Source organism: Aotus nancymaae, unplaced genomic scaffold, assembly GCF_030222135.1.
Source record: "Aotus nancymaae isolate 86718 unplaced genomic scaffold, 86718_ANA_hifiasm-v0.15.2.pri h1tg000025l, whole genome shotgun sequence".
Classification (NCBI taxonomy): domain Eukaryota; kingdom Metazoa; phylum Chordata; class Mammalia; order Primates; family Aotidae; genus Aotus; species Aotus nancymaae.
This window is the reverse complement of record NW_026988438.1, coordinates 30365941-30392171: the sequence shown is the minus strand read 5'-3', so window position 1 is coordinate 30392171 and position 26231 is coordinate 30365941. Positions and strand designations below refer to the sequence as shown.

General features: G+C 38.7%; 1 protein-coding gene across 33 annotated transcripts in view; it reads left to right on the top strand.

Moving 5' to 3' along the window:
* Positions 1-26231, top strand: part of PLEKHA8 (pleckstrin homology domain containing A8) — a 99132-nt gene that overhangs the window by 22272 nt on the left and 50629 nt on the right. For 18 of the 33 annotated variants that reach the window (XR_001106678.2, XM_064380501.1, XM_012447756.2 and 15 more), the window contains exons 7-12: positions 2491-2648; positions 4492-4651; positions 5040-5125; positions 12511-12569; positions 13824-13954; positions 14611-14681. Coding sequence is in view for 28 of the 33 variants with exons in the window: in XM_064380501.1 (XP_064236571.1) it covers positions 2491-2648; positions 4492-4651; positions 5040-5125; positions 12511-12569; positions 13824-13954; positions 14611-14681 (665 nt within the window). In the remaining 5 variants the exon portion in view is untranslated. Of the gene's footprint in view, positions 1-2490; positions 2649-4491; positions 4652-5039; positions 5126-12510; positions 12570-13823; positions 13955-14610; positions 14682-16698; positions 26228-26231 lie in introns of those variants that run through there. The other 15 variants (XR_010344084.1, XR_010344085.1, XR_010344082.1 and 12 more) reach the window with 3 other exon arrangements.

Here is a 26231-nt window from a genome sequence, read left to right as displayed (position 1 = left end):
GATCATATAATGGTTTTCCTCAGGATTTGAAATAATATGGAAGTAAACAGTATCTGACTTTTCTTTTTTGGGTGAGCCTGAATTAACACAGAACAGACTTTTCATTTAGCACTAATAGGGAAGATGTTTGCATTTTCCCTAAGATGGATCTCACCCATCACATCTAGTAACTTTTAATCTCTCTAGGGTGTCCTGAAGATTGAAATTTCTCTTGTAGAGGAGTCGAGCATTGTTTTAAGTATGCTTTTATCTAAAAATGACAGTAGTGCTATTTTGTTGAGTTTAAAAATAAAAATCTTAGGTAGCGTTGCAGGTTGAAAAATAACCTAGGATCAAAATATAAACTATTTCTTTTCCTCTAAATGCTCCTTCAATTTTTGGTAATTTAACCCATGAAAGTGGGTTAAATTCCATGTGTTAAATTACTATAGCCTCAACCTCTTGGGCTCAAGCAATCCTTACCTCAGCCACCCGAATAGTTGAGATAATGGGTACATGCCACCAAGCCTGGCTAATTTTTGTATTTTTTTGTAGAGACAGAGTTTCACCATGTTGCCCAGGCTGGTCTTGAACTCCTGAGCTCAAGCGATCCACCTGCCTTGGGCTTCCCAAGTGTTGGTATTACAGGCCTGAGCCACTGTGCCCGGCCTCAAATTATTTAATAGCTTATCTCTTTATATACTGTTGTTTACTTCTTTATTACAAGGCTTGTTCCCAATTTAGTTATTTCCAGTTCGCTCCTGTTCTAAATATTTCTACTAGAAGTATATTTGTAGATTTTTTTGTTGTTGTTGAGGTCTTTACCTCTATATACTCCTACATTTTGAATTACTAGGTTGAAATATGGTATTTTTTTTTTAGAAAACAGCAAATATTTTTCCTGGAGTTACTATGTAGCTTGGACCCTTCCTCCTTATTTTTGTTAGAAGAAAATATTTTTGTTCTAATTTGGCTAGGTATAATCACCTAATCATAATAAGATACCATGATTGTTCCTTTAACCAGTAGAATCAGCTGTTCTACTTGCATGTTAGTTGGCTTTTTCTGTTACCCTAATATGCTGACAGTTCCCTCAGGATGTGATGTTATCCTTCTGGGTCTTTTCTGTCAGACATACTTTATTTATTTATTTTTTATTATTTTAACTTTTTGAGACGGAGTCTTGCTCTGTCGCCAGGCTGGAGAGCGGTGGCTCAGTCTTGGCTCACTGCAACCTCTGCCTCCTGGGTTCAAGCGATTCTTCTGCCTCAGCCTCCCGAGTAGCTGGGACCACAGGCGCATGCCACCACACTTGGCTAATTTTTGTATTTTTAGTAGAGACAGGGTTTCACCATGTTGGCCAGGATGGTCTCGATCTCTTGACCTCGTGATCTGCCCGCCTTGGCCTCCGAAAGTACTGGGATTACAGGCGTGAGCCACCGTGCCTGGCCTCTCAGACATACTTTATAAGGAGTACTTTCCCTGGCTGGGCATGGTGGCTTACGTCTGTAATCCCAGCAATTTGGGAGGCCAAGGTTGGTGGATCACCTGAGGGTCAGGAGTTCGAGACCAGCCTAGCCAACCTGGTGAAATCCCATCTCTACTAAAAATACAAACCTTATCTGGGCATGGTAGTGGGCACCTGGGCAGGAGAATCACTTGAATTCCAGAGGCAGAGGTTGCAGTGAGCCTAGATCACACCATTGCACTCCAGCCTCGGCAACAGAGCGAGACTCCATCTCAAAAAAAAAAAAAAGGAGTACTCTCCCATGACCACAGCATGTGGCTTCTAGACAGTTACTGGCTGGGCAGACACAGGGAAATGGCAAGTGATGTAAAGAGAGAGAAGACGCCTCCCAGGGAGAAGTTGAGGAAAGTAAAGTATTCAAAGTGGCACCTGGAGAAAGCTGATTGAGAACCAAAGAGCTGTCAGTGACTATTTCCTGATGCTGCTGGGGAGCTGGAAGATTGGGACTGTTGAGGGTGCTAGGAAAGCCATAAATGACTCTTTTATTTCTAAATTGCAGCCTTGAGGCTGGCCTGCTCCTATCACAGGCCTTGGAGGCAGGAGACTGGGAGGTTTGGCTTGATTGATCAATTCTTTCAGAGGATGTTAAAAGGATAAGGTTTACCTGGGCAGTCAATTTATGACCAGGCTGGGGAGGTGGCTCATGCCTGTAATCCCAGCACTTTAGAAGGCTGAGGTAGGAGGATTGCCTGAGGCCAAGTGGTCAAGACCAACTTGGGTAACGTAGTGAGACCCCCATAGCTACAAAAAATCAGAAATTAGCTGGGCATGGTGGCAGGCACCTGTAGCCCTAGCTGCTCAAGGTGCAGTGTTGGGCTCAAGTAGGAGGATCGCTGAAGCCCAGGAGATTGAGGCTGCAGTGAGCTGTGATTGTGCCGCTGTACTACAGCCTGGGTGACAGAGTGGAGACCCTGTCTCAAAAAAAAAAATTATGACCAAATAACTGCACTTTCTGACTTTTTTCCTTTTAAAAAAAATTGTAGGCAAATGGAGTTGAGCAGTTGCGAAAATGGATCTTTAAATATGGAAATAAATGGTGATGAAGAAATCCTCATGAAAAATAAGAATTCTTTATATTTGAAATCTGCAGAGATAGACTGCAGCATATCAAGTGAGGAAAATACACATGATAATATAACAGGTAAAAACAAAAGTAAAGTCTGAAGCACACCAATTTTAGATGATAGAAAATTTGGGAATTTGATTTATATCCATGATAGGGATTCACCTCAAGATCATGTAGTAGTGTCTCCTAAGGAGGATATTGGCTGGGTAAGCTAGGTCATATGACTGAAAAACATTCTTTCATCCAGTCTGACCTGGTGTTGAGAAGGCAGAGTGAAGAGGAAGATTCCTGCTCATTGTTCTTGGCTACATTCATGGGCTGCAGTGAGCAACAGCTATGCATTCCGGCCTTTTAGAGGGTAGGAGTACTTCACTGGCCTTCAACCCTGTATCATGAAAGTCCTTTGAACTTAGACTATGCTGTGAGACTTAACAGTCTGTAAAATTATGACAGTTCAGTTTTTCATCCTCCTGGGTTCTGTTGGGCCTGAGGATGTCAGAATTCACCAGTCACCATGAGGTTTCTACCCAGTCTTCACTGTGTTTATCAAGTCAAAGTCCCACATTTCAGGTATTGGGTCTGTGGTTCAAATATGCTAATCTCTTGACACTAATCACTGAAATTTACTTCAGATCAAAGACAACTATATTAGAGCTTTTAATTGTGTTATAAGTACTTAATAATTTGAAAATGAAATTAAAATTTTCTCCTCATCCACCTTGAAATAGACCTTGTTTTTTCCAGATGAATTGAGGAGCAGTATGGGAGTTAGGGGAAGGAGCTGTGTTTTCTTAGCCGTTAATCTGAGAGAGAGACAATCCATACATCATTGGAGTCTTATCTCTTGGATAAATAAAGACAGGAGAAAATGTCTGTCAAAATAGTGCAGTCATGTATTTGCTCCTATAGTTTTACTTCTAGGAATTGTTCTTCAGCAAATAGTCAGATTTAAGGATGAAGACCTATTGACAGGGATGTTCTTTGTGGCATTACAGTCAGTTCTCATTATTTGCAGTAGTTATGTTTTATGGAGTCATCATGAACGCTGAATTAGCAAATACTAAACTGTTGCTCCTGGGGGAAATACAGGGTTAGGTTCCTGCAAGCCTCTGGTCATGAAATTTTTGTTTATCAATCAATATATAACCTTGTTTTATGTGTGTTTTTGTTTAAAGACACTTTAATATATATTGTTGATTCATTAACATTGAACTCACGGCAAACAGCACTATTACTCATGCTTGAATGAAGCTTATATAACACATATCTTTTGTCCAAAAGGCACATCACAGCCATTTTGTGGGTAGGAACACTCGACGGTTCTATACTTGGGAGCCCTTTTAAACAGCAAAAACAACAAAATGCACAAACATGCATAAAATGTGGCACTAAGTAAGGACATTTGTCTATATATGAGTGCAGAAACAAGAAGGCAGGACGTCTCATTGCTCTACCTCAGCTAGGAATATGAGGAATATGTGTGTCGAGCCACAGAGTTTTCACCGCTCTGCACATTCCACAAATGACTGCAGAGGTGCTGCCAGTATTGATTTTCGATTATAAACTAAATTTTAGCAAGTAGACAAATTCACAAATATGTATAGAATGTGCTAATTAAATGACTAGTGATTGTATTTATAATTGTAAAATTTTGGAAGCCACCTAAATGCCCCTCATGGGAATGGTGCAATATAACATCGTCATTAAAATCATGATTTTGAAGAGTTGAATGATAATGAAAATATTATGAAACGTACACATGCTTGAAGTTGTGTTTATATGTGTAGATGTATGTATGTGTGTATGTGAACAGTGTTTAATGAATTTTTATTTCTGTGTATTTTTCTGTTTTAGAAAGTTTTAACAAAGACTATGAATTTTTATAATAGATTAGTAATAGATATTTTCTACTCTGCAGTCCAGGGTGAAATAATGAAGGAAGATGGAGTGGAAAACCCGAAAAACCATGACAATAATTTGACTCAGTCTGGTTCAGACTCCTCAAGTTGCTCTCCAGAATCCCTCTGGGAGGAAGGCAAAGAAGTTATCCCAACTTTCTTTAGTACCATGAACACAAGGTATTCTAGACTTTCTAATATTACTGATGTTTGGATACTAGCTTCCATTCTGGAAAATCAGTCATGGTGTTCCTTTCAGGTGATGGCATATTCTAAGAGAATAGAGAGTATAGTATACCAAGTACCCGCTTTACTGTTTACTTTTTCTTAACAGTGAATAAGAAGGAATTGATGGTCAGGTGTACTCTCAACAAATTTTAGCTTGCTTTGGTGGATTATCTTTAGAAAATTATTTTATGAGACCATATAAGAAAAACAGTCATTGGAGCATATGAAGTCAAATTATTTGCCCTACAGAGGGACAGCTGTTTCTATGACTACCTTTGAATTGCAGAGTGCTGATACTGTATTTTCAATCTTTTCTCCTCCATATCACCAAATTATGTAGCTTTAGTGACATTGAACTTCTGGAAGACAGTGGCATTCCTACAGAAGCATTCTTGGCATCATGTTATGCTGTGGTTCCAGTATTAGGTAAGATTCCTGCAGTTGCCTTACATTCATTCATCTCTAGAATCTGTCTTACTACAGTTGTTTTGCAGGAGAAATACCCTGAACTATGTGTGTAGTGAGATGACCCTTCTTAGCTACTTGTTCAGATCACCAGCCACATACAGTTAAAACTATATGACCTTAAGCATTATTGCATATTCCCATTTCATTTCTAATAATGATTAAATATTGATCTCAGAGTAGTATAATTTTAAAAGGGGATTTTGCTTTCTAGAAACCATATATAAAAGTAAAACAAGTAGTTGAGGAATACGCCTTCATATATTGGCACTGTGAAAAAATGTGTTTTACCAGTTAAAAGTTTTTTTGTTTGTTTTTTGAGACAGTGTCTTGCTTTGTTGCCCAGGCTGGAGTGCAGTGGCATGATCTCTGTTCACTGCAACCTTCACCTCCTAGGCTCAAGCAATCCTTCCACCTCAGCCTTCTAGGTAGCTGGACTATATGTGCATGCCCAGCTTATTTTTGTATTTTTTGTAGAGATGGGTTTTGTCATGTCACCTGTACTGGTCTGGAATACCTCGGCTCAAGTGATCCTTCCCTTCCAAAATGTTGGGATTACAGGCATGAGCTACCATACCTGGCCAAAACATATTTTCAAAGATTTTTAAAGTTATTCTCTCTCTCTCCCCCATATATATATATATTTATATTTTATATATATTTATATTTATGTTATATGTAAATATAAACTTACATGTCATATATAAATACATATTTATATATGTTATGGCTGGGTGTGGTGGTTCACGCCTGTAATTCCAGCACTTTCGGAGGCTGAGGTGAGTGGATCACCTGAGGTCAGGAGTTTGAGACCAGCCTAGCCAACATGGTGAAACCCCATCTCTACTAAAAATACGAAAATTATCTGGGCATGGTCGTTCATACCTGTAATCCCAACTACTCTGGAGCCTGAGGCAGGAGAATCTCTTGAACCTGGGAGGTGGAGGTTGCAGAGAGCCAAGATTGCGCCACTGTACTCCAGCCTGAATGACAGCCTGTCTCAAAAAAAAAGTGTGTGTGTGTATATGTGTGTATATGTGTACACACACATATACACACACATACACACATATATTTGTTATATATAAGTTTATTTAGATCAAATTCACTTTTACTTGTATAAAGTCAGTAATGCCAAGGATGGCTAATGTGTTGAAATTTGCTTTATGCCTGATTTAACTATACATCTCTCTTAAAAATTGAGGTATAACTTGCATAGGACTTAAATGTTGTGATTCAGTGAATTTTGACAAATGCACCTACCTCTGTAATCTATATTCTTACCAAGAAATAGCATGTTTTCATCACCCTGGAATGATCCCTGTATCACTTAGCCTGAAATAACCATTTTATTGATTTCTGTCACCATAGGTTAGTTTTGCCTATTCTAAAACTTGATATAACTGGAATATTATAACTTTTGCACCTGGCTTTTCTCATACAGTATGTTTTTCAGATTCATCCTTGTCTGTATCAGTAGTTCATTCCTTTTTATTGCTAAGTAGTATTCCATTAAATGAATATACCACAATTATTTATTCACTCTCTTATTGATGGACTTTGGGCAGTTTGTAGTTAGGGACTTTTTTTTTTTTTTTTTACTTTTTGAGACGGAGTCTCACTCGATCACCTAGGCTGGAGTGCAGTGGCATGATCTCAGCTCACTGCAACCTCCACCTCCCAAGTTCAAGTGATTCTCCTGCCTCAGCCTCCTGAGTAGATGGGATTACAGGCCTGCACTACCACACCTGGCTATTTTTTTTTTTTTTCTGTATTTTTTTTTTTTCCCCCAGCCCCAGAAAATATGAAGGTTTTTCTCCTTCCTTTACTTCCTTTCTCCCTCCATATGCCATATTTTATACCTCTTGCTTTACATATATATTTTCATTTTTTTTTTTTTTTTTGCACCACTAATTAGCTGTGAACCACCATAAGCCACAATTTTTTTTTTTTTTTTTTTTAAAGAGAAAGAGAGAATAGGAAGGAGGAAAAAGGAAGAGAAAGAGAGAGAGAGAATGGGGAGGAGGGAGAAGGAAAAAAAAGAGGGAGAGAGAATGGGAGTATTGCTTTCTTGCCCAGGCTAGAATGCAATTTAGTAATGGGTATTGAAAACCTCTTTTATACTGATAATTATACTTAATGATGTAGTCAGGAAGGAATAAGGGAAGAAGATAACAAACAAACAGCCAACCAATATTTAATTTAAACCTATGAAATGCTATGCGATTACTGAGGAGTGATTTACTTCCAATTATATAGTCACCTTTGGAATAGGTGTGAGGTGGTAATGTATGTTTTGTGTATTTGAAGTGGAGAGTTCTATAAATGTTTATTAAGTTTACTTGTTCCGGGTCTGAGTTCAAGTTCTGAATATCCTTGTTAATTTTCTATCTCGTTGATCTATGGAATCGTTAGCTCTTCTTGTTGCATTGATCCTTTTGCCATTATGTAATGTCATTCCTCGCCTCTTTTGATCTTTGTTGCTTTAAAGTCTACTTTATCAGAGGCGAGAATTGCATCTCCTGCTTTTTGTTTATTAGTTTATTTTTACTCTCTGTTTGATTGGTAAATCTTCCTCCTTCTCTCTGAGTCTTTGTGTATTGTTGCATGTAAGATGGGCCCGGATGCAGCATACCGATGGGTTTTGGCTTTTTATCCAATTAAAATATATATAAGTTTAATACCGGCGTTTGATGCTAGCTGGCTGTTTTGCCCATTAGTTGATGTAAATTTTTTATTGTGTTAAAGTTCTTTGCTTTTTGATATATTTTTGGAAAGGCTGATATTGGTTGTTCCTTTATATGTATAGTGCTTCTTTCAGAAGCTCTTGTAAAGCAGGCCTGGTGGTGGTGAACTCTCGAAGTACTTATTTGTTCGCAAAAGATTTAATTTTTCCTTCGCTCATAAAGCTTAGTTTGGCTGGATAGGAAATTCTGGGTTGAAAGTTCTTTTCTTTAAGGATGTTAAATATTGGTCCCCACTCTTTTCTGGCTTGTAGGGTTTCTGCTGAGAGAACTGCTGTAAGTCTGATAGGTTTCCCTTTATGGGTAACCTGACCTTTCTCTCTGGCTGCCCTTAGTATTTTCTCCTTCATTTCAACCCTAATAAATCTGGCGATTATGTGCCTTGGGGTTGGTCTTCTTGAAGAATATCTTTGTGGTGTTCTCTGTATTACCTGGAGTTGAATATTACCCTGCCTTGCCAGGTTGGGAAAATTTTCCTGAATGATATCCTGAAGAGTATTTTCCAACTTGGATTCATTCTCTTTATCACATTCAGGTACACCTATCAAACGTAAATTAGGTCTTTTCACATAGTCCCATATTTCCTGGTGACTTTGCTCATTCCTTTTCATCCTTTTTTCTGCATTCTTGTCTTCTCGTTTCATTTCACTGAGCTGGTCCTCGACTTCTGATATCCTTCCTTCTGCTTGATCAATTCGACTGTTTAAACTTGTGCATGCTTCGTGAAGTTCTCGTGCTGTGATTTTCAGCTCCATCAATTCACTTATATTCTTCTCTAAATTGTCCATTCTCGTTAACATTTCGTCAAACCTTTTTTCAAGGTTCTTAGTTTCTTTGCATTGGGTTAGAACAAGTTCTTTTAATTCACAGAAGTTTCTTATCACCCACGTTTTGAAACCTGCTGCTGTTATTGGAACACACGTGTAATCTATTAAGCCTTGTTCTGTTACTGATGAGGAATTGCAATCCCCTGTAGAGGGAGAGGCATTCTGATTTTGAGTATTCTCTACCTTTTTACGCTGGTTTCTTCCCTTCATTATATATTTGTCCGTCTGTCGTCTTTATAATTACCGACTTTCTAACTGGGTCTCTGACGTCCAACTTGTTGATTCCCTGCGCCGAAATCTGAGCAATCCACTGAGCCGGCCAAAACAGCGGTGTTAAGATTGATGGTGCTTTTCTGCCCGGGAATCTCCGGACTCTGCACCAAGAACTGGCGTGCTAAGGCGCCAGCAAAACCGCCACGCCGGCCACAAGAGTCGCCCTGGTGACCCGTGGAGCTCCTCCACTGGGAATCTCCTGGTCCGTGAGCAACTAATATTCGTCTGAAAGTGTGGCGTCCTCTCGTTCTTTGCGCTTTCACTGGGAGGTACGTGCCGGAGCTGCTAATCATCAGCCATCTTGGATCTCTCTCTTTTTCTGTATTTTTGGTAGAGATGGGGCTTCACCATGTTGGCCAGGCTGGTCTCAAACTCCTGAGCTCACATGATCCTCCCAAAATGCTGGGATTACAAGCATGAGCCACCACTCCTGGCCAGTTTGGGACTATTATAAATGAAATTAAACATTTTTGTGCCTATGGGGCTGTGCTTTCATTTCTCTTAAGTAAATACCTAGGACTGGAATTCCTTGTTCATAGTTATGATAAACTGCTAGTTTATGTAGTGGTTGTACAATTGTGCACAGTGTATGAGTATTCCAGTTGTTTCACATCTTCACTAGCATTTGGTGGTGTCAATATTTTGTGTTTGACCATTCCTCAGTTTGTTAGTGGTATCTCATGTGGCCTTAATTTGCATTTCCATGATGACTAAGGATATTGAGCACTTTTTTTTGTATAATTATTGGCCATTTCTATCTCTTCCATTATGAAGTGTCTGTTCAAATCTTTCACTCATTTTAAAAGTTAATTGTTTTCCTTTTCATTACTGAATTGCGAGCGTTCTTTATATATTCTTAACTAAAATTCCATTGTAGACATGTGAATATTTTCCCCCAGACTGGCTTGCCTCCTTCTTTTCTTCATGATGCCTTTTCAGCAGATGTTTTACATTTCAATGAAGTCCAATTTTTTCCTTTATACTTAGTGCTTTTAGTGACTTAAGAAATCTTTACTTATCCCAAAGGTCATGAATATATTCTGTTTTGTATTAGACTCTTGACTTTTACATTTGTGCCTATGAATCAATGGAATTGTTTTTTCTGTGTGGTTTGAGGTAGGGAGTTGAGGTTTATTTTTTTTTCCCTTGTGGTATCTGGTTGCTCAAGAACCATTTGTCAAAATATATTTTCCCTTTTACATTGCTTTGGCAGCTCTGTCAAAAATCAATTGAACTTATAATGTGGGACTGTTTCTGGACTCTCTTCTGTTCCAGTGATCTTATGGTGTCTTAATAATTATAAGACTTGAAATCAGATAATGTAAGTCTCTCAATTTTTTCATTTTCAAGATTGTTTTGGAAATTCTAGGTCTTTTGATAAATTTTAGCTGTTCAATTCCTATTTAAAAGCCTTTTAGGATTTTGATTAAGATTACATCATATCTGTAAACCAATTAGGGGAAACTGACATCTTAACATTGAAGGCAGGGCTCACCGGCTCATAATTGTAATCCCAGCACTTTGGGAGTCCAAGGCAGGAGGATCTTTTGAGATCAAGAGTTCGATCCTGGCCTAGGCAACAAAATAAGACCCTGTCTCTATTTAAAAAATTAGCCAGATATGATGGCACAAGCCTGTAGTCCCAGCTACTTGGGAGGGTGATGCAGGAGGATCACTTGAGCTCAGGATCTCAAGGCTGCAGTGAGCCATCATTACATCACTGCATTCCATCCTAGGTGACAGAGCAAGACCCTGTCTCAAAAACAAAAACATTGAATTTTCCAATCTATGAGCATGCTATATCTCTCTATGTCATTTTAAGTTTCTCTCAAGAATGTTTTATATAGTTTTTAGTATACAACCATTGTACATCTTTTGTTAGGAATAAATTTTAGAATTTTGTTTTTTTATGCTATTGTAAAAAGTGTTTTATTTCATTTTCCAATTATTAATAGCATGTAAATATAAATGATTATATGATGAGAGTTGTTTTTATAATCATGAATAATTTTGTAAATGTATTTGTTGAAGTCTTTTCTGTAATTTGTTAATATAGTGAATTACATGGTTTGGATGAATTTCATTCATTATCTTGATATTTCTATCATCTTGCTATTTGTTTTCTGCATTTCTCTGTATGTTCTTTGTTCCCTTTTTACTCCTTTTCTGATTTCTAGACAGTTAAATCAATTTATTTTAGTATTCTGTTTCATTTCCTCTTTTGGCCTTTTAGCTACCTTTCTTGATCCTTGCCTTTCTTTTAGAGCAATCAAGTATTTTTTTTTTTTTTTTTTTAGAATTCCACTATCTTTCCTCTTTTGGCTTTTTAGCTATACCTCTTCGTTTTATTTTTTTTGTCATCTTTCTTGCCCAACAGAAATACTCAGACTGCATATGTAATTTTAAATTTTCTAGTAGGCACATTAACATAGTAAACAAAAATTAATTTTAATAATGTATTTTAAAACCTAGAATATCTAAAATGTCTCAACATGTAATCAATATAAAAGAATCGTTGGGCTGGTTGCAGTGGCTCACGCCTCTAACCCCAGCACTTTGGGAGGCCAAGGCAGGTGGATCAGGAGGTCAGGACCATCTTGGCCAACATGGTGAAACCCCGTCTCTACTAAAAACATAAAAATTAGCTGGGTGTGGTGGCATGTGCCTGTAATGCCAACTACTCGGGAGGCCGAGGCAGGAGAATCACTTGAACCAGGCATCGGATGTTGTAGTGAGCCAAGATTGTGTCATTGCACTCCAGCCTGGCAACAGAGTGAGAATTATTAATGAGTCTGGGTATGGTGGTTCATGCCTGTAATCCCACCACTTTGGGAGGCTGATGTGGGCAGATCGCTTGAGGTCAGGAGTTCAAGACCAGCCTGGCCAACATGGTGAAGCCTCATCTCTACTAAAAATTCAAAACTTAGTTGGGCGTGGTAGGTACCTGTAATCTCAGCTACTTAGGAGACTGAGGCAGGAGAATCGTTTGAACTTGGGAGGTAGAGGTTGCAGTGAGCCAAGATCACGCTGCTGCACTCCAGCCTGGGGACGGAGCAAGATACTCCGTCTCAAAAAAAACAAAAGAATTATTAATGAGATATTTTACAATCTCTTTTTGGTACTAAGTCTTCCAAATCTGGTATGTATTTTACACTTACAGTACATTTTGGTTAGTGCTAGCCACACTGCAAGTGCTAACTAGCCACATATCTAGTGGCTATTATATTGGACAGTGCAGCCTTAAGGATTACTATATGTATCTTAAACTTAGAAGATTATCTTCATCCTACCTGCCACTTAGGGCCTCATTATAACTTACTTTGGAGTAGAGTAATAGAAAAAGGTGATAACAGTATCCTGGAAGCTTTTGAAGGTTATGTTTAGAAAATTATTTGGAAGTAAAAATTAAAGTTGTTGGGGATCTACTACATTTATTATTACTATAAAAATAATTCCATTTAAAAAATTGATTTTTCAGAAATATTTTTGATCTTTTCTTTAGACAAACTTGGCCCTACAGTGTTTGCTCCTGTCAAGATGGATCTTGTTGGAAATATTAAGGTGAGCATGCTGGCTTGTCTCTGTGGAAACTTTTAAATAAAAGAAAATGTTTTCAATATTTTTGTGCTTGGCAAGAATAAATCAAAAAGTGAAAAATGTATCACTATTCTGTAAGAGAGCAAGTGTCTTTCTTCTCACATTGTGAATGCTCAGTAAGGGAATTACTAAGCCTTTATTACATGCTAGAGGTAGGCTTCTTGGGGAGTTAAAAGATTCATTTTGGAAAAGAAACCAGGATTGCCTTTTCATGTGCACAGTGTAGATCACTAGGGTTTCACTCTAATGTCCACATTGATTCTGTGCTTTTTTAGGTTTAAATGACGACAAGTTATATTTTTCTAAAAGATAGGTTTATAGTGAAAATACCTGTCAGTGGTCTGGGACTCAAAAGGCCCAACTTCCAGAGGTAGCTATGGGACCATCAACAACTCACAAAATCTCTCTGAGCCTCTTTCTTCCAGATTAAATAAGGGATGGGTCCCCTTTTAAATGTAGATTAAATGTTACCTTCTTAAGGATACAATACCCAATAAAAATCTGTCTTTTTTGTCATTGGATACTAGTCTTTGAGGAAGCACTATTAGGAATTCCTGTAGATGTACCTTTCTTTATTGTATTTGGGTGGAATAGTTGCATGTAGTCTCATTAGAGCAAATGATTGTTGAGTTTTATACTCAGAGTGAAAAGTATCTGCCAAAGACAGCCATGAGAGAGGTTTTGGGGCAGAAAAAAGAACTTAAAGAACAAAACTTTAGGCTAGGGTGGTGGCTCATGCCTGTAATCCCAGCACTTTGGGAGGCCGAGGCGAGTGACTCACGAGGTCAGGAGTTCAAGACCAGCCTGGCCAATATGGTGAAACCCCGTGTCTACTAAAAATACAAAATTTAGCTGGGCTTGGTGGCGTGCACCTGTAGCCCCAGCTACCTGGGGAGGTTCAGGCAGAAGACTCGCTTGAACCTGGAAGGTAGAGGTTGCCGTGAGCCGAGATCACACCACTGCCCTCCAGCCTGGGCAACAAAACAAAACAAAAGAACAAAACTTTAAACCCTGAGACTATTTAATTCTAGTTTAAGCTACATAGAATTCTCAAAAAAAAAAAAAAATTATCTTGAAAAACATAAGGAACAAGGTAATAGAAGCTTAATTTATTTTGTTTTCTTAGAGGCCTGCTTGCCAAACTTACAAGTTTCAGTACTATACTGAGTTGCTTGATAACTTCAGCATTTTGAACTTAGGTTATTTCTTTCCCTCCAGAAAGTAAATCAGAAGTATATAACCAACAAAGAAGAGTTTACCACTCTCCAGAAGATAGTGCTGCACGAAGTGGAGGCCGATGTAGCCCAGGTTAGGAACTCAGCAACTGAAGCCCTCTTGTGGCTGAAGAGGTGAGGCAGTTGGGATGGGACAGCAGTTAAAATCTAGCTCAGTTGAAATGTTACCAGCAAAAAAAAAAAAAGTTACACAAAGGAGACTACTTCTGAGTGAAGGATCTAGTTGAATTGTGTATCCTTTTCTAGAAGGCCTAATGAATATCTCCTTATTTTTTTTTTGCCTCCCTCTTGATGGTGATAAATATTGTTAATATTAATAAGTATATACAAGATAGGAATCTTAAAGGCATTAAAGTCAACTGGTTTCTCTTTAAAATCAGTGGATCTCCAACTTCAGTGGCATTTGAATCATCTGTAGGGCTTCTTAAAAACACTAGACTCAGAACCAGTTTCTGATTTGGTAACTCTGGGGTGGGGCTCCAGAATTTGCATTTCTAGCAAATTCCCAGGTGATGCTAAAGCCACTAGTCCTGGGACACATTTTGAAAACCACTTCTTTAGGTATATCAGATGGGATGGAGGATGAACTCCATAGCAAGCTAAACGGAAGTGAAGGGAAAAAGTTCAGGAAGGACTGCCATTATGATTTGACCTCTTCACTGCTGTGCCTAAGATGTTTCTGAAATGGAAGCTGATACCTGCCATTTCTTTATACCCATTCAACATAAGCGAACTTTGAAAATAATATTTCTTCCTTTATTTTGTTTTAGAGGTCTCAAATTTCTGAAGGGATTTTTGACAGAAGTGAAAAATGGGGAAAAGGATATCCAGACAGCCCTGAGTAAGTGTTCTTTACTGAAGTTTTGTTGGATGAATCAATAGAATGTGGAATGGAGACCCCTAGAGGAGGAGACAGGGTATAGGGAATATTTCTGCTTTTCAGGATTTGATTTTGCTTCTTTCTTACTTCATTATTATTCATTGCTTCCTATAGGCTTTGTTTAAAAAATACCTATGAGACAGTGACCTGGTAATCTAGATGTAACTTATTAAAAATCGGTATATTTTAAAGAAGTGCTGATAAATAAAAAGCCACCTCTTAATCATAAAAGGAAGACCTAATATTATCAAGAGGTTAGTTTTTCTAAATCTTCAAATGTATCATAGTCCTTGAAAATCAGTATTCAGAGTAAAACTTGAAGACCATAACAGTGGGTTGTTGTGGGGGAATCCCAGGGATTTGTTTTGGAGTGGGATTAAAGGCTTTCATCATCCTGTACTCCTCAAATATATAATGCTCTGCACATCCCAGTTTGTAGACAGAGCCAAAATGGGATGAAGGGCTTGGTCAAAGGAGAGCATCTTATATCTCCAACACCTTAATGTAGTGACTGCAACATTGTAGGAGCTTAATAAACATTGGACAGGTAGGTAGATGGATGGATGTGTGGATAGAGGCATTTATCAGACCAGCTTTGGAAGATGTTGAGATTTGGGAGCATCCTCACAGTGCTTCTAATGGAGTAGCTGAACTCTCACCATTGATCTGTAGGAAATTCTTCTAGTATGGACCATGAGGCATGTGTGGAGAAAAAAATGAACTGTGATATAAATTAATTAGATGCTTCCGGTTTGAGAGGGAGCTAGTGTTCTCTGTGGGTTTTTTCCTTCAGTGTCACAGTTGGGTTCTACCTCCTTCTGTTAGTCCTCCCTCTGGGCCATGAGTCCTTAAGAATTCTGCCCCCACATGGTTCCCCCAGTCTGCGCCATCTAGAAACTGCTGATCTGCCATAAAAATGATAGCTGACATTCCTATAGCAGTTTGTGAAGAATTTAGACTTCTTAAACTTAATTCTCATTTCAATACATTTTTACAGGCTAGGGAATGGTGAGATTAAAATATTGCTTAAGGCCACATAGGGTCTAAAGCAGAGTGGCCTTGGGGCCCCTGCTTTGAAGGTCCTCATTTCTCCCACAAAGGGTCTTCTTCACCATCCCTTGTCCACCTGCACTTTTTCATTCCCCGTACATCCCTGAATTTCAGGATGGTCTCAGTTTGGTACACAAAATACTCAGTATGGCCAGGCGCGATGGCTCATGTCTATAGTCCTAGTACTTTGGGAGACTGAAGCAGGAGGATCGCTTGAGTTCGGGAGTCTGAGACCAGCCTGGGCGACTTGGCATCTCTACAAAAATAACACAAAAATTAGCTGAGTGTGATGTTGTGTGTCTGTAGTCCCAGTTATTTAGGGGGCTGAGGTGGGAAGATTGCTTGAGCCAAGGAGGTCATGCCACGGCAGTCCAGTCTGGGCAACCAAGTGAGATCAGACCCTGTCTCAAAAACAAACAAAAAAAAACAAAACCAGTGCTCAGTCGTCGAGATTAGCATCTATTGTTGTGATAATGATGTTTTGTCATCATTATCATCCTCATGATATATGAAGTTAATAACCTGCCAGAAAATAACACTTATTTGTCTCAAATCAGAAATGGAAGGTTTACAAAGCTTAGGTGCCAAGCCAGAAACTTCTCTTCAAACTAACTTATTAGTATGGAATTTTCACAGCAGTGGAAAGACTTCTCCACCTGTTGGAAATGCAGAAGATATAGGGTTCAACACTGTGTGCCCACTGGACTCCACATGTCTCATGCTGCTATTACTTTGTTAGGGCTGTCTGTGGGAGGGGAGTAGGATGATCCTGATCCCATTTAGGCCACTGCAGGAGCTGGGGTGGAATAGAACCCAGCTGCTTATGGTCTTTGACCCCCTAGAGATAGAAAGGAAACTGAGGATATACCATTTCTGTCCAGTCCCAACCCCGATTCTGCCCACTTTTCTCTCCCATTTTCTCTTCAAGGTTTCTTATCAAACCTCATACTTGATTTGGAGACTGGGCCCAGGGGATGCTGTTGACTTTGTGAAGAAAGAGGAGACTTTGAAGGGCAAATGCTGCTTTGTGACTGCAATAATCACAGCCAATCTCAGCTTTTTCTTCCCTCTCCTCTCCTTCAGTACTGCTTTCAATGGAAAAGAAAAGGGAGGCTGTAAATTTGACATTTTCATCCTGATGTTCAGGCTTATTTCACAGAAGATGTTTATAATTTAAATCCTGTCTTTGATTGTGGAAATTCCTAGTTTCTTGTTGCTGCTCAGTGTGAGAAGATAAAGTTCCCCTATTAAAACTACCCTTCCTCCAAAGTTCCCCTATTAAACCCACCCTCCGTCCCCCACAGACACAACAAGCTCTGTGCAAATGGTTTTTTGAGACATGTTTACACAATAGTTATTCAGAACATATAGGCTCCTTGATGCATATTTCTTCTGGGATAATGGCTTCTTTTTTCTCATTTCGAAGTCCTAGCCTTTATAAGTAGAACTGATACCTTGTTTGAAATGAGGGAGGGTGAATATGTAGGTAAAAGAGTGTGTGCAATTTATATGCCATATATAGGGAAATTTGTTGGCTTTTTAAAATTCTAAAGTTGAATTTAAAAACAGCTATCATTTATAGAACACCTAATATAACTACTACACTAAGTTCTTGATATTTTATTTAATATTCCACATACTCCCCCTTTCCAGTGAATAAACTGAGATTTAAAGAGGATAAATACCTTCCCTAGAGTCTCCAAGTCTCCATCAATGGTTCTCAAGCTGGTCCAAGGACAGCAGCATCTTTATCACCTGAAAACTCATTAGAAATGCAGACTATTAGGTACTGTTCTGGACCTGCTGAATCAGAAACTGTAAGGCTGGGGCCTGGCAGTCCATGTTTTAGCAAGTCATTTGGGTGATTCTAATCCATGCTAAAGTTTGAGACCTAGTCATCTAGACTTAGGCCTTTGAGGTTCACCTGTCACTTGTCTACATCTTAAACATTTTGAGATTTTGACTGCATCTAAGAGTTGATTAATAAGCAGGAGTAAAAGTGCTGAAATTAGTTAATAGCATCAGTTTATTTTGCCTCCTTTTCATCATAAGTAGACAGCTTTCCAATGAAATACTGCTTAAGAAAGGTTTGTGGTGAATGTTCATGAAACTTGTATGGTCTTAGTGGCACTTGAGACAGTACATTTCTATGTAAAAGTCCTAAATAACATAGTGGAAGTCTTGACTCTGTTACCTTTCTGGAAAATGCATCTCTAGTTATTGTATTGCTGCAGTTCTGTGACCTGGAAAACCTCCAGCATCTGGAAGGACACCTTAGACTTTACACTGCCCCTTTTGCACTTGAGCCATCACTTGGCTTCCCCATAATGATGATCAGAGTGGAACTTTTTTTTTTTTTTGAGACAGAGTCTCGCTCTGTCACCAGGCGCCAGGCTGGAGTGCAGCGGCGCGATATTGGCTCACTGCAACCTCCGCCTCCCAGGTTCAAGCAATTCTCCTGCCTCAGCCGCCCGAGTAGCTGGGACTACAGGTGTGTGCCACCACACCCAGCTAAGTTTTGTATTTTTTAGTAGAGATGGGGTTTCACCATGTTGGTCAGGATGGTCTCGATCTCTTGACTGCGTGGTCTGCCCACCTCGGCCTCCCAAAGTGCTGGGATTACAGGCATGAGCCACTGCGCCCTGCCCAGAGTGGAACATTTTGAGTGGTTTCATGCTGAGAGCTGCTCTGTTCCCTTAGTGTCCTATAACATTCTTTAGAGGTCATTTTTAGGAGGGAGTTGGGTTCACAAGGCAGGTATGTTTAATAATCTGCCTTAGAGCTGAATCCCCATCCATTGCATATTCCACATCAAAAAGAGGTTTTGGAAAGCATCCTTGCAAGTAGAAGGAAGAAAAGTTGCTCTGGTATTTCGTGCACCATTGTATTAAATGTTATATGCTCTGTGCTCATTGGGATAGCATATTGCCTCATATCTCACCTCAGAATGATTCCATAAATGTCAAGTAAAAATTAACCCAACCAAGATCCTTTTTTGGCACAGAAGAGAAAAAAATTTAAAAGGATGCTCAGTCATGTACTTAATATGAAAGGCTTTCATAGACAAGGAGAGATAAGTGAGATAAAGTCAGAACTCATAATCAGATAGATATTTAACATCAAATCATAACTTGGCCATTCTAAAAATCCTATGGAGTGTGAATTGTAATACTCTTTGCAGAACCATTCGCAGCATATGCCTCCATTGGCAGAACTGGCTGGCAGCAGAAGTGTTAGTCTTAATAGTGACTGAAATTAACACAGGGCATCTCTGGGTGCTTGTTTCACCTCTTTCCACCTCGTTTTGCCTTTAGCTTAGTCACTATAAAGAATTCAGAGGTCACTTTCCTAGTAGGTCCATTTTTAAAAATACGCACCAAAGTGCTATAATCCCAGCGCTTTGGAAGGCCAAGGCAGGCAGATCACTTGAGCTCACGAGTTTGAGACCAGCCTGGGCAACATGGTGAAACCCCATCTCTTCAAAACATACAAAAATTAGCCATGTGTGGTGGCATAAACCTGTAATCTAGCTACTTAGGGGCCTGAGGTGGATCACTTGTGCCAGGGACATTGAGGCTGCAGTGAACCATGTTTGCACCACTGCACTCCAAGCCTGGGAGACAAAGCAAGACCCTGTCTCAAAGAAAATTATAAATAATTCAGGCATTTAACAAATATCTACCACTTGATCTAACAAAAAAAATAGTTCAATACAAGTTAAGTGCCCACGTGTCACCCCTTAATCCCATGACTCCTATTGTTTTCCAGATATCATCATTCTGAATTTGCTGTTGTTCATTATGCAATGCATGTTTTTATACTTTTATTATATATTTATGTGTCCATAAGCAGCGTCTAGTATTGGACTACATGTTTTAAACTTGTATATATGGTATCATATTGTACACATTCTTGCTTCTTCACTCAGTATTTTCAGATTTTAGCCACCATTGATGCTTGTAGTCCTGGCTCATTCATTTTCCTTGTTTGGCATTTCATTGTATGAATAGACTACAGTTTAGAAAAACTAATATGCTATTGATGGACACAGTTGATTACAGATTTTCACCATTAAAAGCAATTCTAAAATGTTTATGTTCCTTTCACATATGTTCTCTATTATATAGAAAATTATGATGTCCACACAGCACACGAGAAAAAGGAGGAGGCTTCTCATAGCTAAGGGTGACTGGGCCAGGGGCTCTGGCTGTCTATAGACTGGTAATTCATTGGGTCTTATGGCTTGAAAAGCTGTGCTGCCAGAACAGTGATTCTCAAACTCTAGCCTGTATTAGCCTCACCTGGAATGTTCCTTGAAACACAGATTGCTCTGTAGGTCTGATGTGAGGCTGAGAGTTTGCATTTCTAACAAGTTCCCAGGTGATGCTGAGGCTGCTGGTTTGGGGACTATACTGGGAACTGCTGCTGTAGTACATAATACAATGGCTGAACCACATGACCAGATACTGCCAAATTGTTGTCAAGTCTGTAATTACCAGCACAGTAGTGAGACTTCCCAATACTCCACATTCTTTTTAGCACTTGTCATTGTTAGCCTTTTAAATTTGTGCCTGATGGCTATAAAATGATAGAATATTGCCAGAATTTTAGTTCTTAGATTACTAGTAAGGTTGAGCAGCTTTTCCTGTCTTCATTGGCAATTTTCCTTCTCAGCGAGTTGCCTGTTATGTACTTTGACCACTTTTCTCTTAGGTTTTCTTTATCAATTCCCAAGAGTTCTTTATATTTCCTGGGTATTAATCTTTTTCAGTTATGAGTTAAAATGTCTTTTGTCAGTCTGTGGCTTGCCTTTGCTCTTTATTTATGGTATCTTTTAGTATACAGAAGTTTCAGTTTTTATGTAATCAAACATGTCATTCTTTCTTAATGGCTTGTACTTTTTATATCTTGTTTAAGGAATCCCTTTCTCCCTTGAGGTCACAAAGATGTTCTCTGATATTTTCTTCTCAAACATTTTCTTCTCAAACTTTTGTAGGTTTGCTTTTCATATTTATGTCTTTAATCTTCCTGGAAGTTGTGAATGGTGTAAGATAGGGATATAATTTTACATTTCCAGTTAGAAAGCCAGTTGTCTTAGCAGCATTTATTAGATCACCCATTCTTTTCCCCACTTGTATGTAATACCGACTTTGAGAGAGAGAGAGAGATCTGTTTTGGACTCCATATTCTAGGCCATTGTTCTTTTGCCCACCTAGGCTTTAAAAAGACATGAATTATAGGATGAAGGTTCTTACTATTGTAAGTGAGTTACTGGACTGTTCTCCCTAGAAGTTATAGGACTTTAGGGCAAGCACATTTCCTCAGTGCCTGTTTCCCATCAGCCTCCTGCTAAACTTGACTATCTGCTTTCAAATCTCCTAGTTCCTAATTCTTGCCACAGAACTGTCTAGTTGAGCACATTTACAGAGCTATGATTGTCATTTTCTTAGCCCAGTGAGTAATTCTGCCCTTCCTGGCTTTGGTTAACTACTTCCCAGTCTTTCTCTTAAGACTTAGATTGGCATTTCTCTCATCTTCTCTACAAGCCAAAATAACTTTACCAATTATAGGTGTACAGTAGAAAAACACTTTCCTATACATAGTTCCTAGACAGAATGGTCGTCCACCAACAGTAATGGAAGGGTTGTTCTCTCAGTTACTATAAAGGGTTTCGGCATAATCTCTAAATATGTGATAGCAAGTTTCTGAGTTATGGTAAATGAATGAGATCTGTGCTGTTTCCATAATGAGAATAAGGTGCCAATTGTTTCAGAAAAACAATTGGAAAAGGCATATTTTTCACTTTTATTACATTGTTTACAAAGAGTAAACACCAGGTTTTTGACAGAATGGTGTGATCCAACAAGAGTGCCCCCAGATCTCATTGATTTTAACTTTGTGACCTTGGGCAAGTGACTGCCTTTCTGGGTCTTCCATATCTTCATTTCTAAAAGGAAGAGAATTCAGCAAGGTGACTGTCAAGAATTCCTACTTGGAAATTTTGACTCAATCTCTGGGGAACTGACACATCTCAGAGAACTGGGAGAAGGGTATCATTTATGTCTTTCAGAGGCCAAAAATACTCCCAGATTATAGAACATGCATTATGATAATGAATGGGTATTACAGTGAAGATTAATGTATTTCATTATCTAATCTTCACTAGGTAACCAAAATAGGTCAGGCTTAGACTTCATCTTATTTTAATGCAGTCAGTCTCACATGGCAGGGATATTTGCAGCCCCAGAAGTCAGCTAAGGACTTTTGGAAAGTCTTTTTTTTTTTTAATGACTTTTATTTCATTTGTTGGTTTTAAATTGTAGCAGTGGTCTCCTCAGTCAAGACCCAGCCCAAATTTTTTTGACACTGCCTTATCCCATTAGATCATCTGGCCCACATTTTTCCCGGTGAAACTCTCCTCTGGCAAGGTATAAGCACAACAAGGAATAACTGCTTTGTCTACTAGAGCCAGGTGGGAAGACACAGATGTACTGCTGTACAAACAGTCTCCCATCCTTAAGCCAGGCTGCCCATGCTTTTGGACTCACAGCATCTTTGTCTTCTTGCTGTCTTTTAGAAGAGGGCCTGGAAAAGAGTGTCTATGCTTTTTTGAATGGTTAACTTGAATGGCAATATATAGGAAAGGCATAAGGTCTCTGAGGTTGGCATAGCACTGAATCCAGAGCTCTTTTAAATAAGCAGTCTGTCCAGTCAGATGGGCCTTGGAGCTGGAGGCTTAGACACCAGGACAGCTGTATTTGCTCCAGACTGTAAAGTAGTATGAACTTCATCTTGTTACTTCCCTGCCACAATTCTGAATCAGAATGATCATGACTTTGCTAACAGAAGAAGAGAAAATATTGTCTTAGTTTTTTTCCCCTGTAATATTCTCTGTACAGGGGAAAAAAACTAAGAGAATATTTTCCCAGAATGTCCACTGTGGTTATCTCTGGGAGAAAGGATTATAGGTTTCTTTAGTTCTTCCTTTTAAAATATTTTTTTTTTATTTTCGACAACAGACATGAATCGTGAAACTCAAAAAAAGCAATGAATGTTATATTTTTCAAAACTTCCACTATGCCTCAGGTGGAAGATCAGAATCTTTGACATGATGGATAAAGGCATTCACAATTTGGCCCAAACCCAGTCCTCAAGCTCTAGTGTTCTTCAGATCCAGTGAATTTTGCCACCATTGCCCAGCATGCCATGACCTCTCACCATGCTGTGGTACTTGCTGTCTGCAGCACCATCTACCACCCTTCTCTCTACCCTACCCAGCTTCAGGATTCCTTCTGAGAATTCTTTGTGTCCACACACCTCCCCACTACCAGGCTGGATTAATTTCTCCCTTCTTTCTGTTCCTGTAGCACTGCATACAGATATCTACTCTAGCAGTTATTGACTTATACAATAACGATTGTTAAATGACTGGCTCTTTTATAAGCCATCAACTTCTTGAGGACAGGGAATTGACTGAATTTAAATCACCTAAAGATATTACTGTGTGGTAGACTTGGCCTGGATTCTTGTTTACTGGAGCAAGTGTTCATGGTAGATATCCACCAGCAGATTTTAATGATATTTCTTTATTTATAATGGCATTTAATGCCTTGCCTGGAATACTGTCACAAGAAAGAAAGTATAACTTACCCCTGAGGTAACTCACCTCAGAATGTTTTCTATGGACCTGTACACCTTCTTGCTAGCCCAGATGGCTGCTCACATAGTTGAACATTTTGTTGTGTTGCTGGTTTTTATCTGAGGCTGTACCTAGTATTCTCTCCCATCTGTACAACACACTTTGTGAGTCAGCAGCCCCTTTCCTCACATTTCACAGGATATCCTCACTAAAGTCTTATATGCCATCTGAAATTTCCCTGATGTCGTATATCTTCTTACAGAAAATCACCTAGGTTTTGTTTGGTCTACTTGAAGACATGTATCTTTGACCATGCCCTAGTTTACACAGACTGTTCTGCTAAGAAAAAAATTAAATTTAATTTTGGGTTCTAAGTGTTGTACCCAAGCGAGTTAAGGAATGTGCCACACTTTGAGATTGAATTTTGAGTCCTTTATTATGCCTGTGACCGAGAGGCGGCTAATGCCCAGAATTTTCTTGGCACCTAAGAAAATGTTAGGTGGTCTTTTATACCCTAGTTTTAAAAGGTAGGGGGAACCTAGCTGAAGCAAATTTTTTATAGAAGCAGAGTAAGCAAAAAGTTAAAAGATAACCTAGTACATGCAAAATAAAACAGTGCCAGGTGAAAGGGGTAAGGCTGTTACAAAAGACATACAACTTATAGATAATGGGGGTTCTGGGCACTTGACAGTACCTGCATTCCCAGGCTCTGCTGGTACCACTTAACTCGGCCTTTTATTAGCAAATGCATTCCTGGATGTGCCCAGTGTTAGCCTGCCCCAGCTACATACTACAGTTACATACTTAATGGTGGGAAAATAACTAAAATGAAGAAGCTAAGATGGAGTCTGTCTGGCTCAAGAAGCTAACATGAAACCTGAACAGCTCTTAGTTTATGCAGACTGTTCTAAGAAAAAAGTTAAATTTAATCTTGTGTTCTAGGAGTCTTCTCCATACTTGAATGTATTAGTTATCACTTACTGCTTCTGCTTTAGCTTTAGCGCACTGGATGCTGGCATTCCAATTTATTCCTAAGCTTCAGAGAGCCAGGGGAATCTGTTTTATTTCACATGTGCAGTCTTTTATATAAAATTATTGCAATATATATTGAGTATATTCTTTTATATAATACATAATTGCATTTTGTGCAGACTGGAATACATAAAATTGAAATAGTAGGATATACTAAAAGTATTAATAAAGCTTCACTCCAGTTTTTAAAACAAAGTTGACTAGAATGACATAATTTCAAAGCTGGAAGGCTTGAGTTGATTGTAAACTGTGTCGAATCTGCAGTCACATGGCAGTGCCATTTTGGCCAGTAAAACGCAGATAAATACCTGACTTCCTTTGGCAGTGTCCTGTGTACCACATTGCTTTTCACTGCATAGGAACTCGTACTTGTGGTTTTAATGTCTATTTACTTTCTCTTGTTAGAATTGAAAATATTTTTGTAGCCTTAGAATGTCACCTAAGCATCTATGAAATGGTGGTAGTACTGGTGCTAGTGCTGCAACTAGCACATGAAAATAAATATGCTTGAAAAAGAATTTAGATGTGGAGAAACATGAAGAAGGTCAAATAGCCCCCATGGTACACTGTGCTGTTAATTTAGGAATGAGTGCTCTGTAGCTACTGGAGATGATGCTTAGGAAATAAAGTGGAACATTGAAATAAAAACGCACCATGGTGATGTAGATCTGTGCCTCCTGAGAATGCATTTATTCCTGTGGAGAAATCCGTTTTGAATTTTGCATATATTGAATTATTCAAAGTTTATGCATCCATCTGGCTCTTGGGATTTTTTTCATAATTAAAATTATTATATGCCAGTTTCAAAATCTCCTTTTAAAATACACTGGGACAAACAAAAAATAAAAAAAAACACATTGGGATAAAAATTATAGGTTATCTTTAAAGTATAAAACATGAATGACTTTTATTAATATAGTTCTCACCGATTACTTTAGCTTAATAACTTCAAGACATTTTTTTCATAAATACTTTTGAAGGCTTCTAGCTTTTAATACTGTATATCCAGTGTCATAGGGCCATTTAGGACAAACATTTGGCATCCCAGAATAGAATGTTAAAATTGGAAAGAACCTTAGAGATCATTTTACAAAGGAAGAAACAGATGGTTAGAGAGGGCAGCTGAGGGATTGGCTCAGGGTCACACAACATTTCAAAGTATTTCTAATTGTATTGTCTTAATTTTTCAATATCCTTTCCTCCTCTTCTGTGTCTTTATATGTATTGACCTTTTCCCACCATGATAATAAGCTGAAGTTCAGATATATTGACTGACCCAGGGTAAGAGTGGAAGTATCTGTGTTTCTTTAAAAAAAAAAAAAAAAATTCCATGTGAGCTTTTTTCCTGCTTTAAATTTTTGGGGTTGAAAATCTTGTAATTAGGTTTTTTCCCGTCATTTCCAAATACAAATAGTATCGTGCTACTATGTACATTATACAAATATGGCCAAGCATGGTGGCACACACTTGTAATCGCAATGCTTGGGAGGGCAAGGTGGAAGGATCGCCTAAGCCCAGGAGTTCCAGAACAGCCTGGGCAACACAGCGAGACTTCATCTCTACAAAAAATTAAAAATCAATTAGCTGGGCATGGTCACCCACACCTGTAGTCCTAGCTACTCGAGGAGCTGAGGAGGATCACTTGAGCACAGGAGTTCAAGGCTGCAACTATTACCACGTCACTGCATTCTAGCCTAAGTGACAGAGCAAGACCCTGTCTCTTAAAAAACAAAAAAAGTACATTATACAAATAGCACATCAGATTCTGATGAAAGTGTTCCTCATGGAGT